An 18,364-nucleotide genomic window follows, 5' to 3' on the forward strand; every position below is an offset into this window, starting at 1 on the left:
ATACAGCTGCATCGGGCATAGAGCCAGCTGTGCAAATAGAAGAAGCCACCAGTGCAAAAATATTCAACTAGAGGGACATAGCTCATAATGCAAATATATGCAAATACAGGCACATAGAGGACCAGAACAGAAATATATGCAAATAATGACCCCCCCGGAAGAATACAATGCAAAAATATGTAGATATGCAAAATTATGCAAAATATATGCAAACCTATGCAAATACATATTAAATATGCAAATAGACTATCCAGACACACCGACATATGCAAATATATGCACGCGGCAAACTGCATGCAAATATATGCAAATATATGCAAATATATGCAAACCTATGCAAATACGTATTAAATATGCAAATAGACTATCCAGACACACCGACATATGCAAATATATGCACGCGGCAAACTGCATGCACATATATGCAAAATTATGCAAATATGTGCAAACCTATGCAAATACATATTAAATATGCAAATAGACTATACAGACACACTGACATATGCAAATATATGCACGCGGCAAACTGCATGCAAATATATGCACCTATAGGAACAGGACCTCGATGCAATTGGACGCAAAACACCCAACCAGGGGGGGCGTCGCGAGACTATACTATGCAAATAGCCTCATCCGTATGCAAATATATGCCGACCCGCGCCGCCGGGCCCCGCCCCCGAGGCCCCGCGCTCGGGCCGGCGTCGCGCCACGCGGCCCCACGTGGGGCGGCCGGCGGGCGTGAGGGCGCGGCCCGCCACGCAACGGCCAGGGGGCAGGCCCACCCCCCCCGCGGGCCAATGGGAGCGCGAGGCGGGCGGGCGAGGCCCAATCCGGGCGGGGCGCGAGGGCGCGGCGCGCGGCGGGGGATAAAAGCCGGGCCGGCCATTGGGCGGCGCGCGCGCGCGGGGCGGTTGCCGATTGGGCGGGGCCGGCGGCGCGAGGCGGCGGCGGCGGCGGCTGAGGAGCGGCGGCGGCGGGTGATGCTGAGCGAGGCGGAGAGCGGGGCCGGCGCCGGGGAGAGCCCCGCGGGGGAGGCGGCCAAGCCCGGCCCGGGCGGGGCCGCCCCCGCGCCCGCCCCGGGCCCGGCCCGCGGCCAGGCGGCCAAGCGCGTCCTGGGTGAGGAGAAGGGGCGGGGCCCCGGGCGCCCGCCGGCTGTTGGAGGGGGGCGGGGCCTCGAGGCGGGGGGGCGGGGCCGCGCGCGCGCCTGCCTGCGGGAGGTGAGGAGAAGGGGCGGGGCCTTGGGGTGAGCGCGTGCGGGGGCGGGGCCAGGCGCGTCCCCAGGGAAGGGACGGCTGGGGTAGTGGGCGGGGCCAAGTGTCCTAGGGGAGGGGCTTGGAGAGGGGCGGGGCCAAGCGTGTCTTCAGGGGGGGGTCTGGGATAGTGGGAGGGGCCAAGGGTGTCCTGGGGGGGAGGCTGGGTGTGTCCTAGGGGTGGGGCTTGGGGAGGGGCAGGGCCAAGCATGTCCTCAGGGTGGGGGGGGGCTGGGTGTGTCCTAGGGGTGGGGCTTGGGGAGGGTTGGGGCCAAGTGTGTCCCCTGGGACAGTTGAGGGGGGTGTCTGGGATACTGGGTGGGGCCAAGTGTGTCCTAGGGGTGGGGCTTGGGGAGGGGCAGGGCCAAGCATCTCCTTAGGGAGAGGTGGGGGGGGGCTGGGATAGTGGGAGGAGCCAAGTGTCCTAGGGGTGGGGTTTGGGGAGGGGCAGGGCCAAGCATCTCCTTAGGGAGAGGTGCGGGGGGCTGGGATAATGGGAGGGGCCAAGTGTGTCCTAGGGGTGGGGCTTGGGCATAGTTGGTGGGGTAGGGCCAATTGCTGTCAAAGGGAGGGGAAGGGGTGACAGGGGGTAATGGGTGGGTCAAGTGTGTCCTAGGGGTGGGGTTTGGGTGTAGGGGGTGGGGCTTGGGGCAGGGGCGGGGCCAAGTGGGTTCTGAGAGGGTGGGGCTTGAGTGGGGGGGCGCCAAGCCTTGCCCAAGGGCAGGGAGAGGAAGAGGTGAAGGGGGCAGTGGGTATGTCCTGGGGGGTGGAGCCTGGGGGAGGAGGGGCCAAGTGCCTCTAAGGGGGAGGATGGGGTCACGGGCGAGTAGGTGGTGTGCATCAAGGGAGGGGATAAACTGAGCTGGAGCAGCAGGGGGTGGGGGTGGAGCCAGCTACATTTGGGGGGGATCAAACAGACTCCAAATCAAGCAGGGGTGGGGCTAAGTGGTTCTTCGGGTGAGTAGAGGGGGTGGGGGTTGTGAGGAGACCCATTCTGGGTGGGGGGGGATGGGAGGTGGCCTGGCTGAGAGCTGAGGGGAATCTGAAGAGTGGGCTGGACCCCGGAGTGGGTGGAGCCAAATGGTGAGGGGAGAGGCCAAAGTTGGGGGGCGAAGGGCACCTGGGGGCATGTAAAGGGAAGCTGGGACCCGAAGGTGTTGGAGACGGGGGTCTGAGTGGGGAGGGAGGGGATTCTAGGGGGTTGGGGGTAAATGGAGGCAGCCTCCAGGGAGGGATGGTTCTGTGTGTGAGGTGGTGGATGGGGGGGGGGGGAGCTGGAAGGGGGATGGTTTGCGGGAGGGACACTAGCTTCTTGCATTTGGACAGGGGTGGTGGGATCAGGGGGGTGGGATGTGTGGGTGAAGGTGGGGGGGAGAACATGGGCTGATCAGTGGTCCTGTAATCGGTGCCTATGAACTCGGAGGGCCATGGGGGGGCGGGGGGGAAGAGATGTGAAGGGGAGGGCGGCGTGGGGTGTGTATTGGGAGGGCTGACCCTGGCTGGGGCTGAGTAGTGTGGGGTCTCTGCCTTGGGGCTGGAGCACCCTAGACTTTAAGGGCTTATACAGAGGCACTTCCCTGCCTACCCCACCAGCAGCCCAGCCGGAAGGGCTGCCGGCCGAGGGAGGCCAGTGACTGACCTGTAACCTCTCAACTTTCTTCCCCGGGAACCGACCGCAGCAACCCAGGTGCTGGGCACAGTTAAGTGGTTCAATGTTCGCAACGGCTATGGATTTATTAACAGGTGAGCTCTCCACCCCCTGCTTAGCCTGTTGGGACTCGGCGGGGCTGAGGCTGGGGGGGAGAAGACTCGGTGGGGCGGGGATCAGCCTTTCTCAGGCGGAGCTGAGACAGCGGTAACCGTCTTTTACCGAGCAAACCCGCAGAGCTTAGGAGACCCCTCGGGCTTCTCAACTGTGAGTCCTACTTTGGTGGTCCTCCGACATGCTCCAGTGACCCGTTCCCACCTCTGCTCCGCCCTGCAAGCTGTGCCGGTGCCCAGTAAGTTCCTTCCCGCCACTTAACACGGAGCGACTCCTGTTCCCCGCTGACGTGTGAATCCCCGAGGAACAATACTGAATTGGAGCTGGGGGTCAGCTGTTTTAAATTAACCTGTGTGTACCTGAATGCCGAAACGAAAACTGAAATAGACCCGGTTTCAACCAATAGTGGCCAGACTTTGAAAATCCTGTTTGACCGGGCGGGAATTCTTTTGACAGGCAAGTAAAATGCAATTGTCACAGGGTGGGTAGACAGAACTGCTGGGTTGATACATTTTCATGGCTAGTGCTGCCTTTTAAAATGGTCGGCACTTTGACTTGATTGGAACTGGAAGTGTGTGAAGACCCAAAACTTCTTAAAAACATCTTTCACTAGAAATCCAGTTTTTTTGGTGTGGCTTTTTCCTAAGAATTAATCAAACTGCAGTTGCTTTCTTGGTGTCTATATGAAAACTTAAGCGCTCTATGCGTAAACAAGTTATCTTGGGAGGGAAACTCAAAGGCGCTGGGCTCTCTGACAGCTGAGCTCCTACTGTGGTCCTCCACGGAGGCATCCAGCGAAGAGGAGCCTTGATATCCCCAATGCTTTTCACGGGTTAGGCTAAACCAGCTGTTGTCCTACAAGGTCAAAAACACGCTTCAATCCGTTCACGTCTTTCTACACAAGGCGAGACCCGTTTCTTCCTTTGCTCCCTATCAGAGCTTCTAAAAGGATGCTGGGGGAAAAAAGCTTGGGAGCTGCGTGTCTTGCACCTAATAGGGCCGTGGAGCCAGAATGGGGTGCGGGGGGACGGTTCTTTAAACACCTCGCTATTTGGGATTTGTTCAAAATCAGCAGGGCAATTGTTCTCTCCGAAGCGGAATGACTAGTGTTCGCACCTCATGGAAATACCGGGGGCGGGGCCGTGTCGCCTCTTGGCTAATATTCTGCTTGAAGAATGGGTGTGTCTTTATTTGCTAAAGTCCTTGATTTGATCCCTGACCTACAAAGATCCTGTGTTAACCTGCCACAAGTTGCAGTATCTCAGCTGGACTTAGACCCCAATCTGACCATGGCAAATTGCCTTTGTGGACAGATCCTCAGCTGGCATCAGTATGAACCCCACCCCCCCCAGCTGAGGATTTGGGTTTCAATTTCTGCTGGGGTGCATAATAAGTGGGGTGTGCGGTTTAAGCACCCAGCCAAGATATAATTGAGTACTTCTGTCGCGCTCTCATTGCCTGCGACGCGATGTTCGGGCGCGCTGATGCTGCCGGGATCTGCCGCACTCCGCCGGGGCCGTTGCCTCAAACGGGCGAGCGCTGCGCCACCCCGGGGCGTGACCTTTTTCGCAGCCCTGAGCGGCCGTAGCTGGGTCGACCTCCGTTTTAGGTGCAGAGATGGAGACCTTTCATGCATCCATCGTGGTGCTGTCTCGGCACCTGGAGGCTTTGACGGACGCCGCCTAGCGCTGGTAACTCTCACCCGATCTGTTCCCTGCTCAAGCAAGGCACTGGGAGGGTATGGGGATTGTGAGAGAGGAGGGCGGACGCGGGGAAGCCTGGCAGCTGAAATCTGAAAGCACAGGACTGGTGGGCCCTAACCGAGGGAGAGGCAGGATTATGCAGGGCCTTGTCCGGCGATTTGTGAATGGGCCACCTTACTGTGCCAGGCATGGAGCCGGGATCACTCACACTCTCTCCATCCCTGCAGGAACGACACCAAGGAGGATGTTTTTGTGCACCAGGTAAGACCTTGGGTCAGTTCCAGGAAGTGGTTCTCGTCGGTTGTGGGAACTGGTTGGCACCTGGCGTGCCAGCTACCCGCCGGGCCATCCCCATGCCCTCGGCCGAGCACAGCGGTCTCCCGGGCTCTCGTTCTGTTCCTGGGCCTGCTCTCTGAGAAGCAGCGTTTGCCGGGCGCACCTGGGGATAATGAGGCCCCACCCCTCTGATCACTCGAATTATAGCCCCGAGCGGCTCGTGCGCCTGTGGGTCTCCGAGGTAGCTGGTGCCCAGCAGCGGCAATTCTGCTCTGCCAGGGTTGAGGGAGTTGGGGGCGAGGGGGTGGAACTGGGGTGATGCCCTCGGTTTCCAGGTGGGCAGTGACCCTTTTGGGCCACTCAGTTTGGGCGGGACTTGAGCTCGTAGTGCCGCCAGCCACTTGCGCTCCAGGCAGCGCGGTAAGGGAGCAGGGGAGGCTGGGGTGGTGGGCGGGGGTGTGGATAGGAGTTGGAGTGGTTGGGGGGAGGAATGGGGGGTTGAATGCGGGCGGGTGTCCCAGGGGGCAGTCAGGAAGGAGGGGGATTGGATGGAGTGGCAGAGGGCAGTTGGGACAGGGAGCAGGGGTGTGGGTGGGGGCAAGACTCCTGTGGTGGGGGGTGGTGCAGATAGGAGGTGGGGGCTGGGCCGTGACACCCCCCCCCCCCCAAACCGGCCCTCCATACAAACTCAGGCCAAAAAGTTTGCCTGTCCCTGTTCTGGCACCATGGGGCAGGCAACGGCTTGGCCCTAACTGGGAGCATGGAGATGGTCCCCTTGTCCCTGGATTGGGTTGCCCTCCACATGAAGAGCTGGGCGGGGGGAGCCGTTGCTTCTCATCAGTCTCGGGGGCCGTGGGGTGTAGCTTCAAATTCGCTGACCCCGGCCCCCCCAATCTCTTCTCTCTGCTGCCGCCTCCAGACCGCCATCAAAAGGAACAACCCTCGGAAGTTCCTGCGCAGCGTCGGCGATGGGGAGACTGTGGAATTCGATGTGGTGGAAGGAGAGAAGGTGAGGCGGGGAAGCCGGGCCAATGCGTGCAGGGGAGCTGGCAAAGATCGGGGCGGGGGCAAGGAGGGGGGGGGTCTGTTTCCCCTGCTCAGGGCTCGTCTCCTCACATCTGCTGCAGGGCGCCGAGGCGGCCAACGTCACCGGGCCGGGCGGCGTGCCGGTGAAAGGCAGCCGCTACGCCCCCAACCGCCGGCGCTTCCGCCGATTCATCCCCAGGCCCCGGCAGGCCCAGCTGCCGCCGCAGGACGCCGCCAGGGTGGAAGGGGCCGCCGAGCCGGTCAGCGAGGGGGAGAGAGCCGACGACGCCATGCAGCAGCCGCCCCGCAGGAGGCGCCCTCTGCCGTTCTTCTTCCGCCGGAGATTTGTGCGCGGGCCCCGGCCTCCGGTCCAGCAGCAAGCCCAGCCGGTGCAGGTGAGGCCTGGGCACGGTAAGGGGGAAGCAGCCTGGTCTCTGCTAGCTGATCCCAGGCCCGGTGGGGTAGTATTCGGGCCTGTAAGACGGCAGAGTTCCCAGACACTAGCATAGCTCGTCTGCCTTCTTAGAGGCAGATCCGTCACAAGTAGGGTGACCAGTCAGCAAGTGTGAAAAATCGGGACAGAGGGTGGGGTGTAATAGGAGCCTATATAAGAAAGACCTAAAAATCGGGACTGACCCTATAAAATTAGGACATCTGGTCACCCTAGTCATAAGATCGTGCCATCAGTTATGTTTGCCATAGGGCACGGAAGGCGCAGAACCTAAAGATGCCACCCAGCCGGAGGGAGACCAGCAACCGCCAGCCCAGGCTGGAGAGAGAGCTCCGGCCCCTCGCTTCCGGCCCAGATACCGCAGGTAAGCGTGCAGAGGCCAGTTTCCTCTGGCTAGCGGGACGTCCCACCGCCGAGCAGGAGTGTGGATTGGCGCCGAATGCGGGGAAGGGTCCCTCGCCGGCTTGCTGTGCCGTTGGTCCCTTCCCCACAGCTGCCAGTGACCCGATTTTTGCTTTGAGGTCTCAACTGGGCCAGTCTCCCATCTGGCTCTAAACCAGGCCTGTGCAATCTATCTGCCTCCTAAATTAAGGGTGGGGATAGTCAAAGGTAGGACTCGAAAATCCCGTTTCCACGGGGGGTTAAAGAACAAAATCTCACCCCGAATCTCTGCTCCAGTGGGGAAACGGAAACCTTTTTCGTGGGGCCACCATAACCACAGGAGCAGAACGCCCAGTTACTGTCTCCCTTCCACGCTGTCCTAGCAGGTGATCTTGCTAGAAGAGTTCATCAAAGCTGGATTCCTGCCTTCGCGCAGTTGAAAGCAGCCAGGCCCGGCCTGAGGCTGGCTCGGGAGAAAAGCAGCTTAGAATAATGTCCGGGGTGGAAAACGGTAACAGGAAATTGTCCAGCCTCCCCGGGCTAGACCGGGATTAACAGATGGGGATCTGCAAGCCTCCCAAGCAGTGATTTGGGACCAGCAGTCTGACAGCGCGATCTCCCATCGTGCACGTAGCTGCTGTTTGGACGCTGGGAACTGAGGTTCGCCCTGATGCACTAAAACAACGGTCTCTTGGAAGCTGTGGGTTAAATTTGGCTCTGCATAATGGAAGGTGAGCCAGATTTTCCCCTTTTCAGGGAGCAGTAGCCAAAGCTGGACTGGAAAAGAGACCTCTAGTCTATGGGAAGTAATTCTCGCGAATGCCGTCCCCCCCACTAATCGTGAGGCCGGTCGTTGGCCTAGCCGTGGAGGCATCAATACCAGTGTAACTGGAGTGGGATCTTAATGCCAGAGCTGCATGTACCCTACTGGTTGTATCTGGGAGCCTTCTAGGAAATAGGGCGGGGTCCCCAACATGGTGCCCGTGGGCGTCCGCGGCCTGGCCGGTGGTCAAGCATCTGCCAGAATTTGGCGGCATTTCGGTGGACAGGCGGCGTCATCCAGAGGCATCGCCGCTGGATTTCGGCGGCATTTCAGCAGATGCTCGACCGCCGCCACGGTCCTTCGTCTGGTGCCCGCCAGACGAAAAGGTTGGGGACCACTGGAATAGACGTTTCCCAAAAGCACTAGGCCTTTGTCTTCACTTAGCATCACATGCTACCTGTGTAGGGTTTCTACTAGGATATAACATTTGATTGGGGGGTGGAGGGGGACTTTGCTCTAAAGGTGACTATACTGGTCTAGAGGGAAGTACCTTTATACCCCTCTAACTGCGTCCAGACTAGGAGGGTTGTACTACTTTGTCATAGTGGCACAACTTGTGTCGATGGTGCCTGAGGCACCCTGCTAGTTACCCCCCCCCAATAGTGTGGGTAGCTGAAACTTTGGGTCTGGCTGAGTAGAGTGTGAAGGGAATGAATTCCCAGTGACCAAGAGACTTGCTCGAATCAGGACAAGAACTGGTCAGAAAAGGACGCAACTAAACATTTCGTATCTTTGGGAGTGGGGAGAAACCAAAACGTGTTAATTCTGAAATGCTGCTATGGTGCATCACGGGAACTGTAGTTTCGGTGCCTCATGCATCTGTTCTGGTCAGACTACAACTCCCATGATGCACCATGGTCATGTCTCTGAGGCAAGGCAATGCATCATGGGAGATGGAGTTGTGATCAAGATGCCTGGACCATCTCTTCTCCCATGATGCATTGCCTCACCAAGAAGCAAGACCATGGCATGTCATGGGATTTGTAGTCTGAACAGGAGCATGAGCCCCCCCAACTACAGTTCCCATGATGCACCATGGTCTTGCTTTTTTGATAAGGCAGTGCATTGTGGGAGATGGAGTTCAACCATGGAGTCAGACCATAGAGGGGATTGGACACATGATGCAGCCAAACTACAATTCCCACGAGGTGCAGCTGTGACATTTCAAGAATTGAAATATTGTGGAACTGGGAACTCTTGGGCTTCTGAGCAGTCAGTTTCCAGGGAAACTATTATAATTTTTTTTTGTCAAACCTTCATTTAATCAAAACCCAGTTTTCCCTCAGCAGTTTCAATGAGACATTTTCAGCCAGGACACCTGGGTCCCATTCCCAGCTCCAGGCAAGCTGCTGCTCCGTGGATACAATGGAAGGCTGGCTAATTCAGAGGGCTTAGGTTGCCGGTCGCACATTCACATTCTCGGCACGGAGTAGTGGTGCTAGTAAAAGGTTCGCTGGGAGTCTGGCCAAAGCAGGTTAGACTTCCTGGCCCTGCAGAGGCCGGCTCGTAACCCTCTTCACCCCCCCCCCCCCCGCACCCGATCCAGACCCTTCCGCCCCCGCCCGCTGCAACAACCCACCACTGAAGGAGGTGATGGCGAGACCAAAGTGGTGCAAGCCCCGGCAGACGGCATCCGTCCCGAACCCCAGCGCCAGCGTAACCGGCCCTACTTCCAGCGCAGACGGCAGCAGACAGCTGGCACCCGGCCGGCGGCAGTAGAGGTGAGAGCTGGGGTGGGCACTTCCTGGGTGGCAGGTACTCGGTACCTAAAACCATGGCCACTCGACTCCTTTCTCAGACAGGGGAGCTCGGGGTGTGTGTGTGTGTGTGTGTGTGTGTGTAAATAGTGGGTTGAGTGGCCCTGCAGTGCACTTTGGGATAGGCATCAAAGGAGGCAGTGAACCGGGGGGGTCCAGAATCTATCCCACCGATCGCAGCAGGTGAGATGACCTCTGAGCAATTGACAGCTGTAATGGAAGTTCTCCGGGTATCCGGGGTAGGGGGCCTATAACCCTCAGCTTAATGGGAATAAGCTGCTTGGGGGGTTCCCAATGGTTAGGACCCCATCGTGAGCATGTCACTTAGCTGCTACGTGCCTCAGTTTCCCTCACCTAACATGGAGATGGTCGCGCTGGCCTGACCTCATAGGGGTGGCGTTTCCCCTCCCGCCTTAAAATAGTGAAGGCTATGGGGGATGGGGGGGGGGCAGAGACGTACGTGAGAGAGATGAAGGACCTAGTGAAGGTTGAACCCCCGGTGTTAAAAGTGCAAAGCCTTTTAGATCGCGGCTCTTCGGTGTCTTAAACGTGGGGATCTTAGCGTAGCCGGTGAGACTGGCACTGAACTGACCCCTCCCACAGTCAGACGTGGCTCAGGGTTTCTGGCTGTACTGGGTACTAGGGCAGAGGTGGGCAAACTACGGCCCGCGGGCCACATGCAGCCCGTGGGACCCTCCTGCCCGGCCCCTGAGCGCCTACCTGGGAGGTTAGCCCCTGGCCCCTCTCCTGCAGCCTCAGCTCGCTCCGCCGCCGGGCTGCGAGCTCCTGGTGCAGCGCAGCCGCAGAGCCGCAGCCTGACCCGGTGCTCTGTGCTGCGCCGTGGCGTGGCTGGCTTCCGCCCGGCGGCGCAGCTGCCTGTCCTGCTGCTCTGGGCACCAGTGCTCCAGGCAGTACGGTAAGGGGAGGGGGGCATTGGATAGAGGGCAGGGGAGTTCGGGATGGTGGTGGTCAGGGGGCGGGGTTGGGGCAGTCAGAGGGTGGGGAACAGGGGGATTGAATGGGGGGTAGGAGTTCCAGGGGGGCAGTCAGGAAGGAGGCGGGGGTTGGATGGGGCAGCGGGGGGGGACAGTCGGGCAGGGGTTCTGGGGGCAATTAGGGGGCAGGGATCCCGGGGGGGGGCAGGTCAGGAATGAGAGGAGGGGTTGGATGGGTCAGTGGGTGGAATGGGGTGGGGGGCAGTCAGGGGCAGGGGTCCCCAGGGGGCTGTCAGGGGACAGGGAAAGGTGTGTGTGTGTGTGTGTGTGTATGGGGCAGGGGTCCCCAGGGGGCTGTCAGGGGACAGGGAACGTGTGTGTGTGTGGATGGGGCAGGGGTCCCGAGGGGGCTGTCAGGGGACAGGAACGGGGGTGTGTGTGGATGGGGCAGGGGTCCCCAGGGGGCTGTCAGGGGCAAGAAGCAGGGGGAGTCGGTTAGGGGGCAGGCGCTGGGCCACGCCTGGCTGTTTGGGGAGGCACGGCCTCCCCTAACCAGCCCTCCATACAATTTCAGAAACCCGATGCGGCCCTCAGGCCAAAAAGTGTGCCTGCCCCGGTACCAGGGACTCCGGTTTGGGGAGAGACGGGCGGGTGGAAAGGGGAGAAATTCTGCCCTCCTGCATCCGCAGAATGCCGCCCAGCAAGTTCTGCGGCAAGCCCCATAACCTCAGCTTGAGCCAGAGCGTATCTAAGGCCAGAGGGGATTTAAAGTCTCCAGGGATGGAGAATCGTCCACAGCCCAACGCCTCAGGCTGCCTTTACAGCCCTGGCCTGGGAACAGGCCACCTGAGACTTCCCAGTAGGCGGTGGCCCCACCAGCTGTTAGGCTGTGACCGTATCAGATCAAGGAAGTGAACCCAGGGTTGGGCCCTGTGTGAGTGACTCAGTGGGTGGTGCCCTCCCCCGAGTCAGCACTGAACCAACGCCCTAGCTACGGGCACTCGGAAGCGCCCGCGTTCACCTGACTTAGATTTTTCAGGCCGGAAGGGATCATCCGTCTGCCTTGGTAAATGGATCACGAGTCATTAAACTTCATCCTGTACTGAGCCCAGGAACTAAAGCGTCTTCCCAGAAAGGGCGGCCGGTCAGGATCTGAAGCCGTTGAGAGGCCGAGAATGTCCCGCTTCCCTTTGGGAGTTGGATTCAATCGCCACTTCCCCGCCCTGGGTGCTTTATTTTCCACAGCGATTGGTCTGGCTTTCGCGTCCAGCCACCTTAGTATCCGGCACTTCCTCCCCACGCAAGGAGCGCTACACCGGTGGTCCCCGACCTTTTTCGTCTGGCGGACGACAAGCCACCGAGGACTGGCCGGCGGACGAGCATCTGCCGAAATGCCGCCGAGAAGCGGCAACGTCAGTAGGTGTCGCCGCTGAAAATGCAGTGGCGTTTCGGCAGCGACGCCTCTGGATGACGCTGCTTCTCGGCGGATGCTCCGGACGGTACGTGGGTGCCCCGGTGGGCGCCATGACACCCACGGGGCACCGCGTTGGGGACCACTGCATTGCACTAATCAAGTCGTGTGTTGAGCTCTTCGACAAAATTAAAGTCGACCTAACTTGCGTCCGCATAGAGCCGCTGCAGTAATTACGTTGCTCGTGCGGGTCTAAGCTTCGCTCCTCGTCTTGGCGGGGCGTGTCCTCTTCAGGAGAGCGCGTATCAATTGGTCCTGTCGATGCCCTGCATTGACGGACGGCTCCTGAAAGCCAGTAACAGTTGACATAAGGTAGGGATGGAGTCCAGAGTGACCTAGACTAATTGGAGGATTGGGCCAAAAGAAATTTGAGGTTCAACAAGGACAAGGCTGAGCCCTGCACTTAGGAAGGAAGAATCCCAGGCACTGACACAGGCTGGGGACCGACTGGCTAAGCGGCCGTTCTGCAGAAAAGGACCCGGGGGTTACCGTGGATGAGAAGCTGGATATGAGTCAGCAGGGCGCCCTTGTTGCCAAGAAGGCTAACGGCATTTCGGGCTGTATTAGGAGCATTGCCAGCAGATCGAGGGGCGTGATCATTCCCCTCTATTCGGCACTGGTGAGGCCACACCTGCAGTACTGCGTCCAGTTTTGGTCCCCCCACTACAGAAGGGATGTGGACAAATTGGACAGAGTCCAGCAGAGGGCAACAAAAATGCTGAGGGGGCTGGAGCACATGACTTACGAGGAGCGGCTGAGGGAACTGGGCTTGTTTAGTCTGCAGAAGAGAAGCGTGAGGGGGGATTTGATAGCTGCCTTCAGCTACCTGAAGGGGGTTCCAAAGAGGATGGAGCTCGGCTGTTCTCAGGGGTGGCAGATGACAGAACAAGGAGTAATGGTCTCAACTTGCAGCGGGGGAGGTCTAGGTTGGATATTAGGAAACACAATTTCCCTAGGAGGGTGGTGAAGCACTGGAATGGGCTCCCTAGGGAGGTGGTGGAATCTCCTTCCTTAGAGGTTTTTAAGGTCAGGCTTGACAAAGCCCTGGCTGGGATGACTTAGTTGGGGTTGGTCCTGCTTTGAGCAGGGGGTTGGACTAGATACCTCCTGAGGTCCCTTCCAGCCCTGATCTGTTGATAAGCAGCAGAGGGTTCTGCATTGACCTAACTACGTCGGCCTTAGCACGACACCGCTCATGGAGGTGGAGCTAGGTCGGCGGGAGGAATATTGAAGCGGAGACGCTTCCACCGTTAGATAAACGTGAGCTGCCTTGCGTTGACCTAACTCTCTCCCGTAGTCTAGCTTCTTAAGTCTCTTGCTGTAAGCACTGACAGATCATTACCCCCCCACAGAACAGCAGGGGGCGCTAGCCCCATAGTCCAGCCAGAGCAATGACATGCCGCCTCCCTGAACTCCTGGGTCAGTTTCACCTGGCACCGCAGCGGCTGGGCTGGGCTGGCTCAGTGAGGCCTACGGGCCGCAAGGGGGTCTCCAGACGAGACGCACTGGTGAATGAACTATGATCTCTTCCCCCCTAGCCAGCCGTCACCGCCTCCAAAGACCAGCCTGCTCTGAGCTCTGCCGCTGGGGGGGACACCCCTGCTGCCAGCACCCCGGCCGCCGCTCAGGAACCGGCGGTGGAAGCCAGCAAACCGGCTGCCCCCGCTCCGGAGGGTCCCTCCCAGCCACCGCCTGAGATCCAGCGACAGCTTGTGGATGTAAGCGCCCGGCTCTGGGGTGTAACCTGGTGCCCCAGCGTGGCGAACTCTAGTGCTGCTGCACAAAAAACCGGTTAATTCTTGTGGGGCGTTCCCATGGCACCCAACTCGGTCTGGGAGCAGCTCCCGGCAGTTGGCGCTTCCCGGATCCGCCTGGCATGTGTGTACGGCAGGCACCGTGCCCCCTGGCCGTAGGGCGTGGCTGGAGGTAGAAGAGGAGAGAACTAGTCAGGACCTGCACTGGGTGAAACGTGATGTGCCAGGCATCCTGGCACGGTGCCCCTAGGAAGGGCAAGCCCCATTAGCCAGCGTCTGCAGCGTTAGACGGGGGGCGGGTGGCATGGAGATCAGATGGCAGCTTAGCCTTGACCCTCCTGCACTAGGCTCACGTTGCCACCAGAGGGCTCTGGACCATCGAGCGTGGCATCACGGTGGGCAATCCGGGCTCCCAAATCAGCCCCTTGCCCGCAGCCCTGGGGGGGTCTCTCTCGCCCCGACGCCAGCGGCCGCTCGTCGGCCACCCCCCGGAAGCACGGGGGGAGTCACTAACCTGGGGTTTCTCTCTGCAGACTTCGACACCCGAGCCCGGGGGGGACCCCTCCCCAGCCCTGCTGGCGTAATAGCGAGGGGATGCAGAGAGCTGCCAGCTGGTAAGGACCCTGCGAGGGAGGGGGAGGGGGCAGTGGCTTGATAGGCAAAGACTGGCATGGCAGGGGGAGCGGATCCCTTCTGCTCGTTAATAATCCAGCCGGCCACCGAGTGACGAGGGCTGGTAGCTTAGATCGGATACAGACGTGGGTTGGGCTCTGGCCTATCCGATCTGGCCTCACCCCGTGAAACAGACGTTGATTAAGCTTGGCTCATTCGCCTGCTGAGTGGGGTGACCAGATGTCCCAATTTTCCCAGTTTGCTGTCTGGTCCCCCTGCTGCTGAGGGCTGGGGTCTTCCCCCCACCCCCGACAGGGGCTGCGGTTTCAGAGTCTGACCACCGTTCCTCTCTCCTGTAGGTCTCCATCTTCCCCAAGTTACCTCGTACTGCACAGAGACCCCAAACTCCACCCGGCCCCCCCCTCCTCGCTGCTGATCGAAGCCAAGAATGTGAACCCCCAGGGGGGACTGAACACGAAAATCTTTAAGTTTAAAAAAAGACTTTTTTTGAGGGGCTAGTCGTCCCCCCCCCATAGCTTCCTCATTTAAAAGGGAAACTGGCTGTTGAAACTTGAGTTAATTCCCTCCCTCCCCCCCTAACTTTTTTTTGAAGAGCACTTTTTGCGAACGTTGTGTGCAGTTTGGGTGTCAGTAAAGGAATTTGCACAGACTCCTGGTGTCGCCGGGTCTTTCCTGCCATGCTGAGGGAGGCAAAGCCACCGTAGTCTGTGGATTGAGGTGGGACTCCTGGGTTCGATCCCTGGCTGTGGGGAGGGGTCTCCCTGGGCTGAGGGGTGGGGGCCTGGTGGGTTAGAGCAGGGGGGGCTGGCTGGCTCTTGTGCGAGTTCCATGTGGCAATAACCTTCCTTTCCAATTTGAAGTGCTGTAACCCTTCCACCCCCAAATGCCCGTTGACCCATTGCAGGTGCTCATCTGTCACGTGTCTTCAGTTTGGCTGGTGAGGGTGGATCCCTTTCTCCAAATATTGGCCTCCAGGTGTCTGTGCCTCAGTTTCCCCATCTGTAAAACCCCTCCCTGTGGCGAGAGCTAACTCTCCCTCCGTAAGGTGCACTGATGCCCCACAAACCCGTGGAGAGCAGCATGGGTTTGAGCATCCTCTTATCCTCCTGTGGATGGTAAGAGGTCTCCCCCCACGGCCTGGCCAGCATGCTGTGTACCCCTAATGGGGGGAGGGGGTACCACTTAATCTTAACCCCAGTAGACAGTCCTAATACAAAGTCTTTTCTCACAGGGGTCACCAGGACTCCTAATAGCTCCCAGGCGGGGTTCAAACTGACAACCTAAACATGAGGTGGTCTCTGACTCAAGACCCCCCACTTGACCCATTTAAACCAGCTGATCTCTCTGGTGGTGCAGGGCGGTCGCACACGACATGGTTTTTAGTAGCATGGAGGAGTTTTTTGCGGTAATACAAAAATCTCGCTTGAAAAGACAGCTCGGTCCTTGTTTGGGTGAGCGAGATTCAGCAAGAGACACCACTTGGGCGGGCGTCCAGGCGGGCTTCTGCCAATGATACACGGGCCAAGAGAGAGTCTCATTCTCCAACACAGGAGCTAGAGTTTAATCTAATTCTTGGGCGGCCCAGGGGCTGGGTAAACTTGACTTCTCACTGAAATACAGAGGAGACTTAAATAAAGCTGATGGGGGGGGGGGGGGGTTTTGCATCCCTCTAAGTTCAAAAACTTTTACTGCCCTAAATCGGAGGCATGGGGGGACTTCAAATTTTCAGTCTTGGGTCAATAAACCTTTTTACTTTTTCCTCCCAATGTGATGAGCTTAAATTTCTAAATACAGTCGCTCGCCCTATTTTCCAAACTAAGGGGTGAGTGGGGCGTTCTTAAAATTGAATATCTCAAATGCCAGCAGAGCCATTTCTGCTGGGAGTGGATGGATTGGCCAGATCTACTTGTTCTTTGTTGACCGAACGTTCGTTAGTGACTGTTTCTGGTGGGCGAAAGGCTTGGGGGTAAATAGCTTCTCCATAACAATGGTGTTTTCGAATGCCTTAGATCCTTGCCTTGATCCTTTCAAACACGCCTCTCCGAAACATTTTAACCAAGGGCAAGACTTGTCTTTTTTTCTTTTCAAATGGGAGGACGTGTCGCCCAACCCAGCCCTGGTTCATGAACAGTCTTGTCAAATATTTGGTGCGATTCCTCTCCAGCTTTGTCTTAATACCGTGAGCGGTGTGCAAATTTCAGCCAGGCTCCATTCCACAATGCGGTTCTGATCTTATCGCCTGCAAGTTTGGCCGGCCACGCTAAATTGGCCTTATTAGGCCAGTGCAAACCCCCTACGGGGGATGCATTCCTTCCAAGGTGGGTGGGAGGCGTCAGCGGCCCCTCATGATAAAAAATTAAACCCGAGCCCCATTTGCAGCCTGCTCTAAACTAAGTTTTACTAGTAAAACTGACTTTCAGCCCATCTTTGTGCGTATCCGTTGTCCTGGCGCTAGCTGGCAGCCGCTGCCCCACCGTGACGCAGGTCCTATTACTGGTGGAAAAATGCCAACGGGCATGTGAGTCTAGTATGTTAGCTGGACTGCTAAAAATAGGCATTTGGGCATGGTCCTTCAATGTCCCGCTCCTCATGACTCCTGCCCGGCGGTCACGCTGACTGGAAACCTGGCCTCGGTTAAAATCAGCTGTGGCGTTTAACGAGTTTTAATTAAGTTGGGAGCGTGCCACCCGCAACGAAAGGTGGTGAGTGAGCGTTCTCCTTGGCCACCGAGGGCAGGGCAAGCAGAAAGCGGCGGAGTTAGAAAGTTTTTCCACGGGCTGCTAACTCCAAGCGCAGCTGAGGGGTGGCGCAGGGTCCCCTGAGGCGAGAGTGGGGTGGGGACAGACAGATCATATCCCGACTGAACTACGTTCAATCTTACTGAATTAGGGTGAAGACCTGTGCGTTACAGTGTAGTAGAAACACAAACATTTCTGTGCGACTGCATGGAACCGCTTTGGCAGGAAACGGATATGGCGGAGGTGGATTTCTTAGGAAGTACATGCAAATTCTTCCCACCCCACCCAACCCTTTGAAACTCTGTCCTGGGGAGGAACACCCGAAGGTCTAGTCGGCTGTGGGAAACTCTGGATCAAAGACCCCCTCCCGATCGGTGTATAAAAAGGCATGAGGGTGCTTATTTTTTTTTTCTGAGCTGAAGCTATGATTAAGTTGTACCCCTGAGGCGAGAGTTTTCTTACTGAGAGCCTCTGTTTGGGTCGGCATTTTTAGGACGTTTTTCCTCAGCAATGCTGCAGAATGAAGTGGGCGTGTTTAGAAAGAGCCGCGTGGTGCCACCTTTAGAACTGCAGCCTGTCTTCCTTGAGAGACGCCTTTGCTTTCCTTGAGAGACGCTCTCTGTTAGCAGTGCCTGAAGAGAAAGCAAAGGCGTCTCTCAAGGAAGACGGTCTTTCCTATGACGTACGCCGCGAAGGCAGAAAATGTATCCGGCCTGGACCGACCCTGGTCAGACAGGAGCAAGACGCAAACCTCCGGCCGAGAGCGGCAACAGTTGCGCTCGACTTTCTCCCGTGGCTTAATGTGCTCAACTTTGTCAAGTTAGAGCTTGTTCCTACCAGAACAGACAGACAACACCACTGCAGTATAAATGCAATTTTTGCTGCTATAAATGTACTTCTCTGGGTCTGGTTTTGTCTGACCCAGCCAGCAAGAGAATCTGAAAATCCTCCACGCAATTCCTCTGAAAATCCCACACGCCTTAGAATTGCATCTACCCTAAGACTTTTACTAATTTCTGTTATCGCCGTGTGACTTTTCCCTTGCTTAACAACCCTGCCCCGCCTTGTGTTTAACTATGGGGCTCTGGTTACCTTCCTCAGCCTAGTTTGAAGGCTCCTTTCTTCCAGCAGTGGCTGTTGATCCAGTAAATGCCATCGGCTCACCCACTGTGGCTCTCGAGCGTAGTTACGTTGGCTGGGTGTCCTTTTCTGATTTCCTAGGCATTGCATGCTGTCTACTACAGGTAGCGCAGGGTTATTCTACTAATTTTAAAATAACTTACGGGGGGGGAGGGGGCGACCGGGTTAGAAACACTTATGCCCCGGGCTCTACCAAATTCACGGTCCATTTTGATGAATTTCACAGTGCTAGGAGTTTAAAAATGTGAAAAGTCACCGTTTCAG

At 57.8% G+C, this 18,364-nt stretch overlaps 1 protein-coding gene across 1 annotated transcript; it reads left to right on the forward strand.

The window, feature by feature from the left end:
- The first annotated feature begins 797 nt into the window (after nt 1-797).
- Nucleotides 798-14,824, forward strand: YBX2 (Y-box binding protein 2). The gene is made up of 10 exons (XM_045000645.1): nt 798-1,116; nt 2,930-2,993; nt 4,943-4,976; nt 5,911-6,000; nt 6,119-6,412; nt 6,720-6,832; nt 9,219-9,393; nt 13,374-13,553; nt 14,123-14,203; nt 14,561-14,824. Exons 1-9 carry the CDS (start codon nt 798-800, stop codon nt 14,171-14,173), a joined length of 1,320 nt encoding a protein of 439 aa, XP_044856580.1. The 3' UTR covers nt 14,174-14,203; nt 14,561-14,824.
- The last annotated feature ends 3,540 nt before the right edge of the window (nt 14,825-18,364 follow it).

The sequence above is a fragment of the Mauremys mutica genome, unplaced genomic scaffold, assembly GCF_020497125.1.
Source record: "Mauremys mutica isolate MM-2020 ecotype Southern unplaced genomic scaffold, ASM2049712v1 000557F_np12_obj, whole genome shotgun sequence".
NCBI lineage: Eukaryota > Metazoa > Chordata > Testudines > Geoemydidae > Mauremys > Mauremys mutica.

Excerpts from the sequence above, each read along its gene's own strand:
- YBX2 (XM_045000645.1), top strand. The coding sequence starts at position 798 with ATGGGAGCGCGAGGCGGGCGGGCGAGGCCCAATCCGGGCGGGGCGCGA. Across the intron at positions 2,994-4,942 it reads GGCTATGGATTTATTAACAG|GAACGACACCAAGGAGGATG; the intron begins GTGAGCTCTCCA and ends CCATCCCTGCAG. Across the intron at positions 9,394-13,373 it reads CCCGGCCGGCGGCAGTAGAG|CCAGCCGTCACCGCCTCCAA; the intron begins GTGAGAGCTGGG and ends CTTCCCCCCTAG.